Source organism: Puma concolor, chromosome D2 (genome assembly GCF_028749965.1).
Source record: "Puma concolor isolate L17-30 chromosome D2, mPumCon1.1.hap2, whole genome shotgun sequence".
Lineage (NCBI taxonomy): Eukaryota > Metazoa > Chordata > Mammalia > Carnivora > Felidae > Puma > Puma concolor.
Window position 1 is genome coordinate 72,675,399 of NC_141677.1, and position 18,063 is coordinate 72,693,461.

Here is an 18,063-nt window from a genome sequence, read left to right on the forward strand (position 1 = left end):
GTAGAAAAGGTCAGGAACCTTCTAACGCTCTCAGGTCATAAATTCACCTGTGTTTTCTTCCAGGGCTTCTATTGCTTCATTTATTTTACACTTAATTGTTTAATACATTAGGAATTTTGCGTGCGCAGGCGATAAGAAACGGGTCCAGGTTGATTTTTTTCTAAACAGCCAGCTGTACCAACATTAAGGGAATAATCTCTCTTCTCACAGAGATCTTAAAATGCCCCTTCACTCTAACCAAATTCCACATCCATGAATTCACTAATCTTTTTCCACTGCTCAAATTTTTCTCCAAAATAAATTGTTTTAATTATTGCAGTGTCCTATCGTTTTAATATTCAGTTAGGCTAATCTCTCTTAATTACACTTCTGTTTCAGAATTTCACACACTTCATCGTGCGAAATGAGTAACAGCATCATTTTGCCATATCTCTAAAAAAAAAGATTCTGTTGGTATTTTACTCAGGGTTTCACTTCTTTCATAGAGAGATTTAGGGGAAATGAACATTTTTACAATATGGCGGCTTGGTGCCCAGGAGCAAGGTGGCTCTCTCCAATGGCTTAACCATTGCATATTCCCAAAGGTAGTTTTTCAACTTTCCTCATGGCATTCCCGTATGCTACATTTCACTTCAAACGTGTTCTTAATGTTTAATATACTTCATTAGCATTTTAAAAATTCTAATAACACACTGTTTCCCGTTTGGGGAACGCTTTTCTACCATTTCTCCATTTCGCAAATGCCACTCATTTTGCAAGGCCCTATTCCAATGTGACCTGCTTGTAAAGTTTTCCTTGGCCGAATACCCATCAGGAGGGACCGCTGCCTTTCCTTGGTGCTCCTACGACATCTCGCGTGTACCACCATCACACCACTGGTCCCAGTGGGTTGCAACTTCTGTACACAGGTCTCTCCCCTTGCTTTGTCTGGGAGCTCTGCAAGTGAAGGAGCTTGTAATCGCCCTCCACCCCCAAGCCTGGCTCCTAGCAAGCGCTCAGTGATTCCATCGGGCAAATGAGTGAATGAATGAATGAATGAATGAATGCCATATGCTTTCACATGTTTCAGTAGCAATTCTGCAGTGACAACAATAATATTGATAAATGGTAGAATTTGCAATAATGGGATATGAGGTTTCTTTTCCTGAAACAGAAGCTATGCTTGAAAATGCAAAAACATTAGCTCATAATGACAAGTCATAAATAATTAAGAAATAAAAGTTAGACACATCATTTTCCTGGCATGTATTTCAGCCTAATATAAAGAGGCAGCGTTGTGGTGGGTACAGCACTCTCCGGCATTAACAAGACCTGAATTTAAATCTTAGATCAACCCCTTATGCTAGGTCAACTCAGGCAAGTTACTTCTTCTCTGCCTCATTTCCTCTGTCTCTAAAATGGGCACAATAAATACCTTCATGATAGAATGTCTAAGAAGCGCCTCAAACTTAAATGTCCAAACAAGGTGCTTGATTCCCCGCTCCCCAAACCTGCTCCTCCTACACTCTTCCCCATCCCAGGAAATTACATGTTGTTCTCCCAGGTGCTAGGATAGGGAAGGGAAGGGAAGGGAAGGGAAGGGAAGGGAAGGGAAGGGAAGGGAAGGGAAGGGAAGGGAAGCAGAGGGGAGGGCAGGGAGGCGAGGGGAGGCGAGGGGAGGTGAGGGGAGTGGAGGGAAGGGGAGAGGAGAAGAGAAGAGAAGAGAAGAGAAGAGAAGAGAAGAGAAGAGAAGAGAAAAAAGGAGGAAGCATCCTCAATTTTCTCCCTTTTCCTCCATGCTTCCAATCCACCAACAAGTCCTATGAGCACCTCCTTTGAGATATTTCCAGAACCCAGTGACTTCTCACCAGTTGCTCTCCTACCATCTGGTCTAAATCACCACTTTCTCTTGTTCTGATCATTATAATAGCCTCCTAACCAATCTTCCCGCTCACTACAGTCTATTCTCCACGTTGTTGACCAAGTGATCCTTTCATACTACATCAAATAAAGTCACAACTCTGCTCGGAACTATCCCAGGGATGTCCCATCTCTGTCAGTCTCACTTAGATGCAAACCTCACAGTAACCTGCAAGGATCAATTTGACAGCCCCCCCCCCCCCATCTCTCCGATTTCATCTTCAACCCTCTCGCTTGTCCTCTCTGATCCAACCACACTGGCCTCCCTGGGAGTCCTCATGATAGACCTCAAGGTCTTTGCATTGTTTACCTCACTGTCTAGAAAACCCTCTACCGGAGCCTGCATGGCCCTCCTCACTTCCACTGGGTCCCTGCTCAAATGTCATTTTATCAAAGAGGCCTTCCACTATCATCCCATGTAAAATAGCCCCTTCCTGTCCCCCACCTGCCCAGCATCCTCTCTTCTACTTGTTCTTCTGTATTTTTATTTACAGCACTTCATCACCACCTGTCCCATTATATATTTATTTGGTAAGTGGCTGTCTTACCCCAATACCTGGCACAAACTGAGCACTTAGTGGGTGTTCAACTAACACTTACTGAATGACTGGATACACGAAAACATCATCTATAACTACAATTCTACAATTTATCTGAATCTACAGAATAGACTCTCCTAAAATAAACAGTAACTAAGGAGCTGGTGAGAGAACCGAACCATCATGGATGCTCATGCTCATTACTTAACCCAACTGCTTAAATGAATCAAAATAAAGCTGCCCTTGTTTTACACAGAACAACAACAACAAAAGTCTCCCAGGAGTCCATTAGAGATTGCCAACCTACATCTCTTTTCAACATTTTTTTGTAACATTTAAAAATTATGGCTTTCCCCCTCTCCCCTCCTCCCCCCCAGACTCTGGGACTCCCCTCCTTCTGTTCATTCCCATTTGGAGCTGAAAGCCAGAAATAGCTGTTTACTTCATTGTCCTCATTTCCCTTCATTGTTACCATTAAGTTCTCTGGTGGCTACCCTGGTGTGGATGTGTTTTGTAAATGAATTCTCAATAAGTTGGAGAAGAAAAGCATGAGTAAAGACCTTGGACCCAGTCTTAAAAGCAAAACACATTACAGGATATTTTCTTTAGGAAAAACTATAAACTGACTCTAACAGTTTCATAGATAACCATCAAATATTATTTTCACATGTAATGATAGTCTAGAGCTGGAGAAAGAACACTCTGTATAGAAACAAGAATTTATTAAAATGTGAATAAAAATAATTTTATATGTAGTGTGCTTCCTCTTATAAGCCTGAAAAAAATTATCTAGCAAAGGACCAAAGTCGTATGATCTCTAGTCAATCAGCAAGTAATTTTTGAGTGCTTGACCCACAACTCCTGCTTTCTTTTTTATTCTAATGGAGGGCTCAGTAAGACAAAGGATTTTATTTTATTATTTTTTTTAATGTTTGTTTACTTTTGAGAGAGAGAGACAGAGGACGAGTGGGGAAGGGGCAAAAAAAAAAAAAAAAAAAAGGGAGACCCAGAATCTGAAGCAGGTTCCAGGCTCTGAGCTGTCAGCACAGAGCCCGATGCGGGGTTTGAACCCACAAACCATGAGATCATGACCTGAGCCAAAGTCGGACGCTTAACTGACTGAGCCACCCAGGTGTCCCAAGACAAAGGATTTTATATGTACATTTACTGAATAAGAACTTGCCCATCCTATAATCATAAAACAAAATATGGACAAATTCCTTAAAGTGGTAAATGCACATTACATAATTTTCCCAATAAAATAATGCAGTGCTGGGGAAATACATCTCCAGTACACTGGACAGAGTCATCAAGCAGTAGTGAGCCCAAGAATAACCACAAGTAAATTGAACATTTTAAAGCTGCTTCAAAACTGCATTAACTGGAGGAAACAGAGCCATTCATTTGACATGACTACGAACTAAACATTTCCATTCCACGACAGCTTTGCAGTAGACAGTTTAACCGATATAAGGTGAATTCTATTTTAGAATGTGAATTATCATTCCCCTCCCCCCAAAAAACCCACAAACGCTCCAAAAATTCATTTGGGTTTGACTCTGTACTAAATGTTATTGTTTGTCTATAGTAGTAAGTATATCTGAACATACATACCAAGTTCCCATGAGAGGAAATAACCCGGAAAAGTGCTGTATTGAAGGGCAGGAAATAGCCAGCCCAGGATTTAATTTAAATGTTGATGATGATAATATACAATGTAGCTAATACTACAAATAGATATTCAGAAATTGACCAAAATTCTACCTTTTGAGACAAAGGGATACATTTCCACCAAAGCATCTTCTGGCCAGAAACTATTAGTTAGGAAAGCCACAGTTCCAACTTGCCTGGGATAACTCCACTATTAATCTATTGTCCCAGTATCCCATCAGGTTTAGCATTTGTCCTAGATGGAAATATTCCATTTGGAGGCACCTGGGTGGCTCACTCGGTTAATTGGCCCACTCCGGCTCAGGTCATAATCTCATGGTTCATGGGTTCGAGCCCCGCGTTGGGCTCGGTGCTGACAGCTCGGAGCCTGGAGCCTGCTTCAGATTCTGTGTATGTCTCTCTCTGCCCCTCCCCTGCTTGCTCTCTCTCTCTCTCTCTCTCAAAAAAGTGAATAAATATCTTTTTTTAATTAAAAAAAAAGGAAATACCCCCTTTGGATGACCTATATGGTACACACAAAATATACTATATATTTAAATGTGAGCAATATACATTGATCAGCCCCTAATTGCCCAAGCCTCATTCAATCACAAATTCTAACATCCTTTAATATTTTTCTACCTCCAAATCATGACAATCCTCACCCCAGAGTGTTCAATAAATATTTGCTATAATACTTCATTAATTAATATATTAGTATCATTGGTGCAGAAATGGATGAGAATTGGAATAAATTTGGCTACTTTAGGAAAAAGGTTCAATGAACATTATCTGATTGAGTATCGTGGAAAAGGTCAAAAGATCAAAAGATTAACTACTGTCCATCACAATTGTCTTGCTTGCTCTGAAAAAATTTACAGATGAATGGTTGACATTTCTGTTCTTAGTGGAAGAGAAAAGAAAGCATATATTTTCTGAATTGTGGCATCCTTTTTATAACGAACATAAATTCCAACTCCATGGGCTTCTATTCCCTTCTCAATAAAGAACAAAGGTAACAATTAACTTATACTAGCAAACACTTTTTTTTTTTTTCCAACGTTTATTTATTTTTGGGACAGAGAGAGACAGAGCATGAACGGGGGAGGGGCAGAGAGAGAGGGAGACACAGAATCGGAAACAGGCTCCAGGCTCCGAGCCATCAGCCCAGAGCCCGACGCGGGGCTCGAACTCACGGACCGCGAGATCGTGACCTGGCTGAAGTCGGACGCTTAACCGACTGCGCCACCCAGGCGCCCCTAGCAAACACTTTTTTACTCCTATCCAATCTATTTTCAATTTTTAATAATCTTGTTTGAGCGACATTAATCCCTCTGTCGGTCTCATATCTTCTCCTTCTCTCTCTTCCTCCCTCATTCTCTGTCTCTGTCTCTGTCTCTCGTTAACCCTTAAAACAGCTTCTTCTCCAGTTTGTACATGGGTTGGTTTTGCCTCTGGCTGTTGTCTGTGACAGAATGATGACATTTGTGCTCTAGACCACGAGGCACTCACAAAGCAGCAAAGAGCATACCCTACCCTGCGTGGGAGAAAACAAGAGACAAGAAAGGGGATGCCTCAGGTGAGCCTGCAGGAAACAGAGGATTGCTCTTTCCATAGGGTAGAGTCACAGGTACCCATGTAGACTTGCCATGCTATCTCCAAGATGGGTAGACAAGAGAGGCTACAGGAGAAGACCACCAAGCTTCAAAATGCTTCTCAAAAAGCCCTTGAGAGAACTGAACAAAGCAGCTTCTTTTGGCACAAGCTGCACGTTCTGAGAGAGAACAATCCCAAATACCAGTAGAGGGAAAGCAACATGTCAACTCCTTGTGACAATATAAAATATAATGAGTACAAACAGCTGGATTTTCAATGATGTGTTTGAATGTGAACTCTAGGAAGGCTCAATAGATGTCTATGGGATGGATGGATGGATGGATGGATAGATGGACGGACAGGTGGATGATATTCCTAGAGACTGCTACTTGAACCAGGGTGAAACGCTAACCACTCACAACCTTTTCCCTTTCTCTACCCAAGTACATTGGAAACCAGTGATTAAGCAGAAAATGGCAGCCACAAGTGAAGTACACTTGAGGTCTCAACAAGCAGCATCTTGTGAACGGAGCAAGAAAATATCAAACTGTATCAAGTGATTAATACTACTTATATCAGTGAATACTAATATAGACCAAGATGGAGAAGAACCTGAAACTACAGGCTCATGAAAAAGAAATACCTCTCCCATAAAAGGAGATAAAGACCAATTTACCATCTCAGAGGAAATATTCCATAAATTCTACAAAATTTCATCTTTCATTTTAACAGTCTCTATTAATTAGTGCTGTTTTGTTCTTCCCTAGAACTGAGGGAACTAGTAATGTGCATATAAAAATAGGATCAAGTTAAGAACACACACGTCTCTGGCGGGATGGCCTCACTCCTTCCTCCTGCTATAGTCAAACATGTTGCTTGGCTATTCTGCATTCAGCCTTCCCAGGTGCCGGCATCCTCAGTTCTGGGATGATCTGGTGCTAAAGATAAGGCTCAGATAGCCTAATCTGCCATATGAAAGGAAACACAAGAGCGGGCTTTCGGCAAGATTTCTCCCTCTATGAGAACCCTGGTCAGGATGAAACGTAACTCACTGCAGCATTATTTGGCAATAAAATACCATCTCTAATATGTATTGTGGGCAGTTGCACAACCAGGGATGAGTTACTCTTAGTGTTACCAAGAACACCTCTCCCCTGCACTGTCCCACCCCTCCCCTGCACTGTCCCTTCTGAAAGAAAAGCACATCTCTCCGCATTCCACCTGCCGTATTCCCACTCATCCTTCAAGGTCCAACTCAAATTCCACCTCTTTTCTGAAGTGAAAGTGCCCTTGTTATCAGCAGCCACAATTAGTTTATCAGTATGATCATTCTTAGATGATAATCTTTACCACTTTGTCACATTCTATTCTGTCAGCTGAGTGCATAACTTTATACACACACACACACACACACACACACACACACCCTTAACTCAGTTTACATTCCTCTGAGGTGAGGCATAAGATAAGATAAGATAAGATAAGATAAGATAAGATAAGATAAGATAAGGGTCTGATGAACTGATGAGAAGAGGGAGCTATAAGCTAAGAAATATGATTAACTCAGGGCACCTGGGGGCCTCAGTGGGTTAAGCAGCCGACTTCGGCTCAGGTCATGATCTCACAGCTCGTGAGTTCAAGCCCCGCATCAGGCTCTGTGCTGACAGCTCGGAGCCTGGAGCCTGTTTCGGATTCTGTGTCTCCCTCTCTCTCTCCTCCTCCTCTGCTCACACTCTGTCTCTCAAAAATGAATAAATCTTAAGAAAAAAAAAAGAAATACGATTAAATCAAACTTCTCCACCTGAAGAATCAAAACTAAAAAATGGTAATGTTGTTTATAGATACAATGTGGGAACAATTTAACCTTCTGAAACATAATTCTTCCACTTGTAAGATACTGATGTCAAAAACTATTTCTCTCAGGTTAAAAAGAAATCTATTTATTGAATTACAACCCATTTATTTTAAAGGCAAAAAAAAAAAAAAAAAAAGACTTCCAGGAAGAGTAATGTGTTGCTCCTTTGAATTTTTTTTTCATATCAAAGTTATTAATGGCTAAACTTGGCTTTCACAGATATCTTACTTGTCTGCAGTTGGATAAACTCCTTGAGGCTCTGTAACTCAAAGAGAAGAAAAACCGTAGCTAATACAGGCCAGAGAAATGGCCCCATAGAACACTAAATAAGAACCCTCCGTGCGTTAATCTGTGTAGCATCACCATGAGAGAAAATGATAAAGTTTGAGTAATGCAACGGGTAGTATAACAGCCAGAGCCATCCAGTTCCAGGAAGAAGTAAGAGAGAGAAAGCAGAAAAAATGGAAGTGGCCCCTTCATCAATCAACAGATGCAAGTTTGCTGAGCCCCACTGTAAACCCCGCCGTAAGCATGGAAGCCGAAGACGTCAGCGAAAACGAGTGTAGCTCTGATTCTCATAGTTCCTCTGCACCCCACCTCTGCAGAAGAACCACTGTCCAGCACAGGGCTTTGCTGCTACCCTAGAAAGCTGACAACAGCCCTCACCGCCCGCTGCCTTCAGCAGGTGCTGCCCAGGACTCAGCACGGTCTGCAACTGAAGTCCCTAACGCCAAAGTGGGGACACTTGAGGCCAATCTTGCCCAACCGTCTCCCTCATTCCTGCAGTCCTCCTCCTGGAAATTATGAAGAGCCCTCGTCCCTGCTCATTTCCTCTCCCTTCTAATCTCTCTCTGCCTTGTGCTTCTTCCCTCTGGCTGCCCATCTCCCACCACTCACAAGCTTCCACTGTGCTGTCTAGAACTACAGCCCCTTGTACACAAAATTCCCGGCATCGTCCGCCTTTCTCCAAAGTGCCCTCTGCACCTCCTGACTCAGCTCAGATTTGGCTCTCCTTTTCCTGGCAAGCCTGCCATCCGGCACCAATATGCTTTCCAGGTCAACACACATTGTACTGTTTCTTTTCTGTGCCCCTTTCCCTAAAAAGCCCATCCCTCAATCCCATCTTCTGTCAGCTGGCTCATCCAAGAATCCAACTCATTCTTCAAGAAAACAATCCCCCCCCTTTTTTTTTCAAGATCCCGTGGTCCTTACCCCAACAGCTGCGTTCGGGGCCACTTTTGTATCACCATAAGACTCTCTCTACATATCCCGTGTTATCCCTCTTTCCCTCTGCACTCAGTATATCCTATTATAAGAACGTATGTATTTGTTTCTTCCACAAAACTGTGAGCTCCCTGAGGGTATATACTGGGTCCTATTTTCACCAATTGCTGGTACATAACAGGTGTTCAATAAATTGTGTTGAATGATTGAATAAAAACCTATGTCCCTGACTTAAATAAATGAACAAATGGGGAGGCACTATGCATTTTTTAAAACTTTTTAAAAATGTTTATTTATTTTGAGAGAAAGAAGAGAGAGAGAGAGAGAGAGAGAGAGAGAGTGCATGCATGAACAGGGGAGGGGCAGAGAGAAAGGGAGAGAGAATCCCAAGCAGGCTCCATGCTGTCAGTGCAGAGCCCGCTGTGGGGCTCAATCTCATGAACCGTGAGATCATGACCTGAGCCAAAGACCAAGAGTCAACGCTTAACCATCTGAGCTACCCAAGTGCCCCAATACATTTTTTCTTTACTGGATTTTTCTCTCAGTCTATTAAAGCTATGTCTACCTGCTAGCAAACAACACAAAGATATATTCATAGAAAATTCAGCTGTCTCCTCTCCTCACCCTTGCCTTTGCGGTAACCTTGGTGTATACTGTTCTATGATATTCTCTATGCCCACAGAGCCCACACATTTGCACACATATGGATTTTTCTCAGTTTACAAAATTGGGATTCTGTATTATATACACTTTATTCTAAAACTTACCCTTTTTCATTTGACAGTGTATCATGACCATCCCTCCAGACCAAACACATTATGGATCTAACTCATTCTTTCTAATAGTTGCAAAACAGTCCATGGTATGAATGTACCATAACTTAGTCACTCATTCCCCAATGGATGGACATTCATAGTTCTTCCAGTTTTATGGAAGTTCTGAAAACAAAGATAATGATCTAGCATTTCTACAGCACACATAGGTTGAGGTATTTCCCTGCCCAGTGCAATGGACTCTATCCACACATACCTCCATCTTTTTTTTCAAGACTCAAGCTTCTGAAAAGCTAGTGGGTTCATGAGTGATCTCTTACGTTACACTGCCATGTGTCTTGTACATACCACGTATTTAATATTTATTATATTTAACCAAATCTAATTAGAGAGAAACTTCCAGACAGTATGCACAGTATGTAATGCTTGCCATGCTTAATTCTGAGGATTTGGTAGGAAGAGAGTAAAAATAGGGAATTTTCATTTTTAACCTTATATATTTCTGTTTGAGTTTATATTACTTTATAACTTAAACATTTAGTATATCCATTAATTTGCTAATAGAAGGTATTTTGATGATATTAATATGTCACTAGTGAATCCTAATATATTGCTTTCATAATTCATAAGCAGCTTTTTTCAAAACTTGCTGGATAATACAGAACCCTGACTTAGAGGAAACAAGCTCTAATTTAATAGCTGCCAAATCTGCCTATACATAAGAATTAACTGGGGGCTTATGAACCATTCAGATTCCCAGGCCTGGCCCTGAATATTCTGACTCAGTAGATCTGAAAAAGAGCCCTCATATCACGGTTAAGTATTCCAGGTGATTCCTATGATCCTGCTGTATTGTAATGGTTTTTAGAATTACCTGAGGAGCTTTTCACATACATGGATCTGGGTGCTCTGCCTTCAGAGTTTTTGAGCCATTAGATCTGGAATGAATCCTGGGAAACAACATTTTTAAATGATTGCCTAGACTATTCTCCCCAGTTTTGGAAATTCTACTCTAAGTGTTATAATTTCCTCTAGCCGGCAATCCAAAAATCAAAGATATGGAAGCTCCATTTCGGCCTGTAGTAGTAAAAATACAACACCAGATTAAAAATCTTTGATGAAAATATTCTAAAAGACTACAAGATGGGAATGTCTTAACTTGTTGTATCAATGAATTAAAGAATACTTTTTATTGTTAGTTTGAAAAGTGAATTAAATTTTAGGACTCTGTTTATATTTTTTTTTGCTTAAGTTTATGTATTTTCAGAGAGATAGAACATGAACAGGGAGTGGGCAGAGAGAGAAGGAGAGAAAGAATCCCAAGCAGGCCACACTGTCAGCACAGAGCCGGATGGAGGGCTTGATCTCAGGAACCAGGAGATCATGACCTGAGCTGAAACCGAGTCTGACGCTTAACTGATTGAGCCACCCAGGTGCCCCTAGGACTCCGTTTATATCTTAAAGACCAGATGAATTAAATAATGGTAATTTTCTCCCTAAAATTTTTTAATAAATTCACTTTTTTAATGAAATGCAACAGTTTTCAATGTTTAAAAAATATTCCTACCCCCACCATAACCTACAAGCCTAGATATTAGCAATAAGCAGATCATTTCTTAGATTAATGAAATTTATCTTTCCAAATATCTAAAGACCTTCCTATTTATAAATTAGGTATTTAAATAGAGACATTAACCTTCTGACCCTGAAGCTTTAGCGTTCCTTTCAGGAGTACAGGTGAAAGTAGTTACTGAATTAGAAAACCATAGCAAAGCTCACAGTTTTGACATCTTTTGTACAAAATAAATGGCAAACAGACATTTTTCCACACAGGCTCAATTCAAAGTACTCTACTAGGTACTTTGCTAATCACTTAGAATTGGTTTTGTTGTTGCTGTTATTTTAGAAATTCACAAACACTAAAGTGTTTCATAAAAACATTAGAAAAGTCCTCAGTTATTGGCAATACGTAAGAAGTTCTGGTCCTCACAACTGAAGTAGGAGGAAACAGACTGGGAACAGCAAGTTAACAAGAGCAAGGATCAAGTGGCCTTGTCTCCTTCACTTCATCATTACCAAATGCCCATGACAATGTTTCCAGATAAACTGGGAGTTCCAAGTTACTTACCAAGGCCATTTCCTTTAACTCTCAAGTACAAGGCATTTTCTCTCTTGGCAAATCAATGACTGGGATGTTTACTATAACATTCAAAGGACTAATAATGAAAAGGCAGTAAAACAAAGCGATGTGATCAGAAGTCAGGCAGACCTGGTTGGTAAGGATCCACTTACCAGGCAGACCAGGTTGGTAAGGATCCACTTACCAACCGTTTGGGCTCAGGCAAGTTACAGACTCTTTCAAAACCTCAGTTCCTTCATCTGTGAAATGGGGAGGTAATAACAGTATCGACTTGATCTTGTTATTATGAAGCTTACATGATTTAATACATGCAAAGTATTTGGCACATGGTAATAATGCAATAACTGATATTAATTATCATGCGGTTTTGCCCCTGCAGTATTCTTAAGACTTTAAACTGTTTTCTTTTTTGTTTTGTTTTGAAATGTTTATTTATTTTTGAGAGAGCAAGAGTGGGGAAGGGTGATGGGGGGGCGGGGACAGAGGCTCTGGTGCAGGCTCTTCGCTGACAGCAGTGAGCCCCATGTGGAGCTCGAACTCACGAGCCATGAAATCATGACCTGAGCGGAAGTCGGACGCTCAACCAGCTGAGCCACCTGGGTGCCCCAGCCTGTAAACTGTTAAATACAAAATTATCAACATAGTTTGAAAAGGAAACAAGACAACTGAGTGACATGTCTACGACTACAAATCATCCTGTTTGAAACGAGGTTCAAGAAGAAATATTTGAGAAACATCGAGAAATATTTGAGCCCAACCCAGGGCTCTAGCCCTTTGAATCCCTGGGGCCATCCTCATTCGTATCCCCAGATAAAGCACAGAGATCCTGAAATAGAAGGGCCAGAGACAAGGTAAAACTTCCACATGTGTGTGTTTGGGGGGGGGGGGGGCGGTACTTAATGAACTTCACGGTCCCTAGAACATAGCAGGTTCCCGGTAGTCATGTGGCACCTACAGTGTGCAAAGTACTATACTAAGGGGTTTGGGTGATGTAAAAGCTGGATCAGAAGTGGACTCTGACCACAGAGAGCTTTTACACCTACGAGAGATATTCCTCACATGTTCCTTGTGGTACCGAAGACAGAGATCAGGAGCAAAAGCCTCAGTGTTAGAACACAGTTCAGAGATTGTACAGCTGGAGTCACTTGAAACATCCCATATACACACCCAGCCCCCTAATAATCATATCGGTTCCACCCTCTTTTTTTCCTTTAATCACAAATCATTAAGCAGGTAGTATCTCAGGGCCTCCTGTCGCCTCAGTAGCCCAGTATTTACAGATGTAAATTCTGTCATTACCACCAGGTATGGAACCAACCAACCTTACTGGCAGATCAACAAAGACCAGTCTCCTTAAAAAGGAATTTAAGCGTTTGAAATTAGTCTATTCATTACATGCCCCAGAATGAACCCTCAAAAGCAACACGAAATTATCCAACAGATGTTACTGAATTCCTAAACTGTCCCCCTCCAAAAGCAGGGTTAACCCTTCAGAGTTGAAAAGAAAAGAAAAGAAAAAAGACACAAAAGCAAGTCTGCAATTCCTCTTATAAGCTTTAGGGCATCAAAAGGGGGTGGTCCTCATTGCTTTGCAAATACGCTATCTAAAGATAATCAATATTTTCCTTAAGCGCTTATGGCAAAACAACCAAGTCCCTTCATTTTAATTGCTGGCAAAGTGCACAATGACTTGATCTCTTTAATATTTCACTCATAGTAGCAGCCACTGAGCTATGACTAACCCACTCTCCCCAGCATCACCACTGGCTCCAGATGGCAAGAAATACATTCCCTTCACTCCTGCCTGGAAAGCGATTTTGATTTTTTTTTTTTTTTTTTTTTTTTTACTTTCACCCAGTTTTACCTGCAGTGATTGTTTCAACCCCGAAATTAAAATGGGTGGCGGACGAAGATTAATGCTAAGAGAAGTACAGGTAGGGAATTTACTTTTTTTTTTTTTTTTTTTTTAATGGGGTATAAGCACTGCAGCTTTAAATCATACTGCATCAAACCCTGGATTCCTTCCATAACCGGGCTGCAAAATGGTAACAAGAAAGGAGGAAAAAAATACCTCTTCCTCTCCCCTGGACAGCCCTTCAGGCGGCTCCCCAGCAGGACGGGCAACGGGAAGCCCATCCCCCACGCCCTCCCAGCCCCGCCTTACAGCTTGTACAGGTGAGCCAGGCACCGACCGCGGCCCGCATCCGGGGATCAAGGTCAAGGGCGAGGGCTTCCTTCCACCCCCCCCCACCCCCCCGCCCCCAGCCACCCAGAGCCCACGGATCCGCCGCCAAAGTTTCAGGCCGGGTCGGGGTCGGGGCCGGCGCGGCTCCCGCAGCGCCCTCGCCCTTCCGCACCTGCCCGGCCCGCCCCGGTCCGCGCCCTGCCCCGCCGGGCCTGGCGCGGGGTCCGGAGACAGTGCCCACCTGGTCCCCACTCACCCCTTGCGGACATGGTTCAGGCGGCAGGAGCCGAAGCAGGGAGGGCAGAGGAGAGAGCCCGGCAGGGCGTGGGGAGGAAAATATCCTCGAGACGCACACGAGCGCGCCCTCGCCCGCCGCCCGCCGTGGGGAGGCGGCTGGCAGCGCGGGGACGCCGCCCGCAGGACACCTGGCCGCCCGCTGGGCGCAGCGCGGCGGGCGGGCGGGCGGGCGGGGACGCGGCGATCGCGGGGACCCGCCGCCGGCGCGGCGACGCTGACAGCCAGCGGCCCGAGCTGGGCGGGGCCCGCCGCTCCGGCCTCCCCCGCCTCCCGGCCTCCCGGCCTCCCCCGCCTCCCCCGCCCCGGCCGGGCCCACCCGGTCCAGCGGCTGCGGCGCCGGGCGGGGCTTTTGTCCCCGGACGAGGTGGGGCGTGCAGTAAGGGTCTGCGTCTTCCCTCTCCCCGGCTGGAATTCTTAATTTAAAATAATTAGTAATAATATTGTTGCTATTATTAGTGACTTTCCAGCCTTCTGCTTTGGTCCCAGAGAAAGAAAGTGGGAACGAGCTCTTCTGCTCCCTCTCCTAAGTGATGCCCTTGACCGGAGGGTTAGGCCACGACTGCCCCAGGGGGCTTGGCCCTCAGTGGGAAGAAGGCCTGGGGCAGTTCACGGGAGGGGGGGGGTGCTGGGGGTGTCCATGCCAAATTAGCGACCAAGGAGCTCCCTCAAAGTCGCCTGGGTGGGCTGGGCGGGACTTTTCTTCAGCGACCTTAGAGGTAAGCCCTGCAGAGAAGGGCTGAGCCCCCTTGGCATCTGAGGTCAGCAGGCCCTCAACTAAGGTCAGTAGACACATTTGATTCATGGTTTCTACCCTGAAGCGTCAGGGCTGGGCTGGGTTGGAGAGTAGGGAGAACGCTCCAAACCAATACACGTTTCCTATATATACCAGGGTGAAAAACAAAAAACGAGAAAAACACTAAGTCCCCTACTGTTCTGAGATAAACCTCAATGATAGAGCTTGGTGGTAGTAAGCAACCTAACAACCACCACCAGATCCACAAGCTGTAAACCGAAGAGGTGGGATTCTAGGCTTTGAGAACACTCAAACCTGTAAGACTGGTGGAAGAATTCCTAGTTTCAGGAATTCACACTCCCTTCTCTGGCAACTGTTCCTCTGTACACTCTCACAGCAGATATTCTAGTTATTTCCTGTGTAGGCACTTCCCAAATCTATCCTGATACGATAGACTTCGTATAATACGTCCGGCAACCGAGAAGTATTCAAAGAACGGGTGAACATAATAGCTCTAGAAAAGTAATGAATTGGTGGATAATTGAGCATCATCAAAGAATGCCCAACCAAATGATCATGTGGAGAAGGAAATACTAGAAAAGAGAAGTAACGAGAATAGAAGTTCTCAAATGCAACTGCCAACTACAAAATTTAACTCACTTACCCACCTTGACAGCATCTTTGTCCCTGTCTTCTAGGTGAGAAAGTTGCCAGTAAATCACAATCCAGTTGGTTCAGTCTCAAAATAACTCTTCTTTCCTGCTGTCCTCAGTTCACTATTAACCCTTCTCACCCAAAGGCTGAGTACATGAGTAGCCTAGCTTCTCTCCCTACATCCAGCCTCCACCTCCTTCTCGTCATTCTGCCTATCGCCCTGAGAATAGTTTTCCTAAAACACTATTTATACTCTGACATCTTCGTAGTCTAAAACCGCCAGGGAATTTCCGCTGATCTCCGGATAAAGCCTCAACATTGCAAAGTGTTTTCATCTATGCGTTGAATCCATTCAATAGAATGTAATTGAACGTCTACTATGTACCATTCACTATGGTAAGTACTAGAGCTAGGATGGTGAACAAGATAGAAATGTCTATATGGAGTTTAAGGACTACAGAGATTTTTAAAGGCTTCCATAATCTGTGCTCTCCTACCTGTCCAACACCATTTCCAGCTAATCCCCTAAATAAACACTGTCGCAGACAGAATACGATCCCTTCTGTTTCTCAATATCATAATATCCTGTCTCCCTCATTCCCATTACTCATTCTTATTGCTCTTCCCAAATTCCCTTCTTCCCCAAATTAACTTGTAGATTGTCTCCTCATGAAATGTTCTCCAGCTACCTTAACCACACTGATCTCCTGATTCTCTTAACTTCTGCAGCCTGCATTACTTAATGCAATGCTGTGCGTCGCTACTTAATGGTTTTGTTATATGTGTTTCCTATCTCCCCAACTGTTGTAAGTTTCTGGAGAGTCTTGTTGAATTGAATTTGTCCTGGAAGTCTATTACAGGCCATATTTTAGAGCAGACACCATACTAGTAAGATAGGGGGGTCCAGGACTGTGTGCTTTTCTACCTTCATCCTTTAGTTAATATCCAGTCCTTTTCTCAAACTGCCACAATAGTTCTGGCCCTTATAACCTCACACTCAAAATACAGGTACAGTGCAAAAGCCTCATAATGAACAGATCATACTCTTATCCTTAAGGGGCTTATATTAGACTACACAGAGGCCTGTAAAACATACTCCAATGTATATAAGTCTGAAATAAGACACCTTACACAATACTTTTAGGCACATCGCTAGAATTCAGTACCTGATTGACTGTCAGGTTAGAAAACTAAGTCTATTGTCAAAGAGCATCTTTGACTAAATAAAGTTTTCCCTATGAATTTAGCTTTAACCTTCAGGTTATGTATCAGTTCAGATTTTAAATTATGTATTATTTGATTATATTTTAGAGTTATGATACTTTGAAATACCTTTTAGGGTCAATCATGGTTTCGGAGAATCTCTTCTTAGAGAATCTTAGAAATCTGAAACTAGTTCTTCCAACCATACAGCAACCAAGTTCCTGTTAGTGGCTTAACAGTCCAACAAATTTCTCATCTAAAATAACTGATAATACTTTAGAGATCATTGTAAAAACAAGCTGTAAGTTGCAAGGAATTTTAAGAGAAATTCTAAGCGCCACTTTTTAAGATCCGAAAATATAGTATATGCTGCTGGTTGAAATTATAAAAAAGGAGTTTACATTGACCAAAGGGAAAACACACATTTCTGTCTGTGTTTGAAAAAAGGTGTTACTATTAGACTCTTGCCCAAAAATACCCTCTCAACTTCTAAAGGAAGGAATGTTAGTGTACATTATCGGCAATTTCTATTCTTTATTGATTTTTTAAAGTTTAGAATTTAATTCCAGTATAGTTAATATACAGTGTTATGTTAGTGTCAGATGTACAATATGGTGATTCAACAGTTCTATACATTACTTTGTGCTCATCATGATAAGTGTACTCTTTAATCCCCATCACTTAGTTCACTGATCCCCCCACCTGGTAACCGTCTTCCTTATTGATTTTTTGAAATGATTGAGTATGGATTTTCACTCCCACAGCTTTTCAATTGCTGACTCACCATCGTTTCTCATTCTGAACCTACATGTCTCATGAGTAGCATGAGAATAACTTTGCATTTTGCATAACTTCAAGTAAAAAACAAAAGGCAGGCTGAGCTACTCAATGATTTTTTTAGCAAATACCTTTGTAAAATCTGCCATGTACAAGCCAGTGGGGAAGGTGTGCCAAACAAGTTAGATAAAGTCCCTGTCCTCATGACATTTACATTCTAGTAGGAAAGCCAAATATACAGACAAATATACAAGCTGGAGAAGCTAAACCTAATACTCTTCATTACACCAGGCCACTAAAGGGCAGGAGCATCCCTGGCTCTCAAAAGAAGTAAGCAACCATCCTATTTTGATAAAAGTATTCCGATTTAGACCCCCTGGCTCCCACAGATGATTAACTAAAAATGAGGTCAGAATAAAAAATTACAAAATACACAAGGAAACAAGCCACTCTGAGTGAGAGTCAGCAGAAACAGCAAATAGCCGCTATAGATCCTAAGTACTTCTGATATTGTAGTTCCCAGATAACAAATATAAAA

General features: G+C 42.5%; 2 protein-coding genes across 2 annotated transcripts in view; one reads left to right on the plus strand and one right to left on the minus strand.

The window, feature by feature from the left end:
* The window catches only part of ABLIM1 (actin binding LIM protein 1), a 301,274-nt gene extending 286,925 nt beyond the window's left edge, over window positions 1-14,349 (minus strand). Inside the window, exon 1 of the transcript XR_015241855.1 lies at window positions 14,118-14,349. The gene's annotated coding sequence lies outside the window, so the exon portion shown is untranslated. The remainder of the gene's footprint in view (window positions 1-14,117) is intronic.
* The window catches only part of FHIP2A (FHF complex subunit HOOK interacting protein 2A), a 93,132-nt gene continuing 88,625 nt past the window's right edge, over window positions 13,557-18,063 (plus strand). The window contains exon 1 of the mRNA XM_086680953.1: window positions 13,557-13,610. Within this exon, the coding sequence (XP_086537079.1) occupies window positions 13,572-13,610 (39 nt within the window). The 5' untranslated portion in view covers window positions 13,557-13,571. The remainder of the gene's footprint in view (window positions 13,611-18,063) is intronic.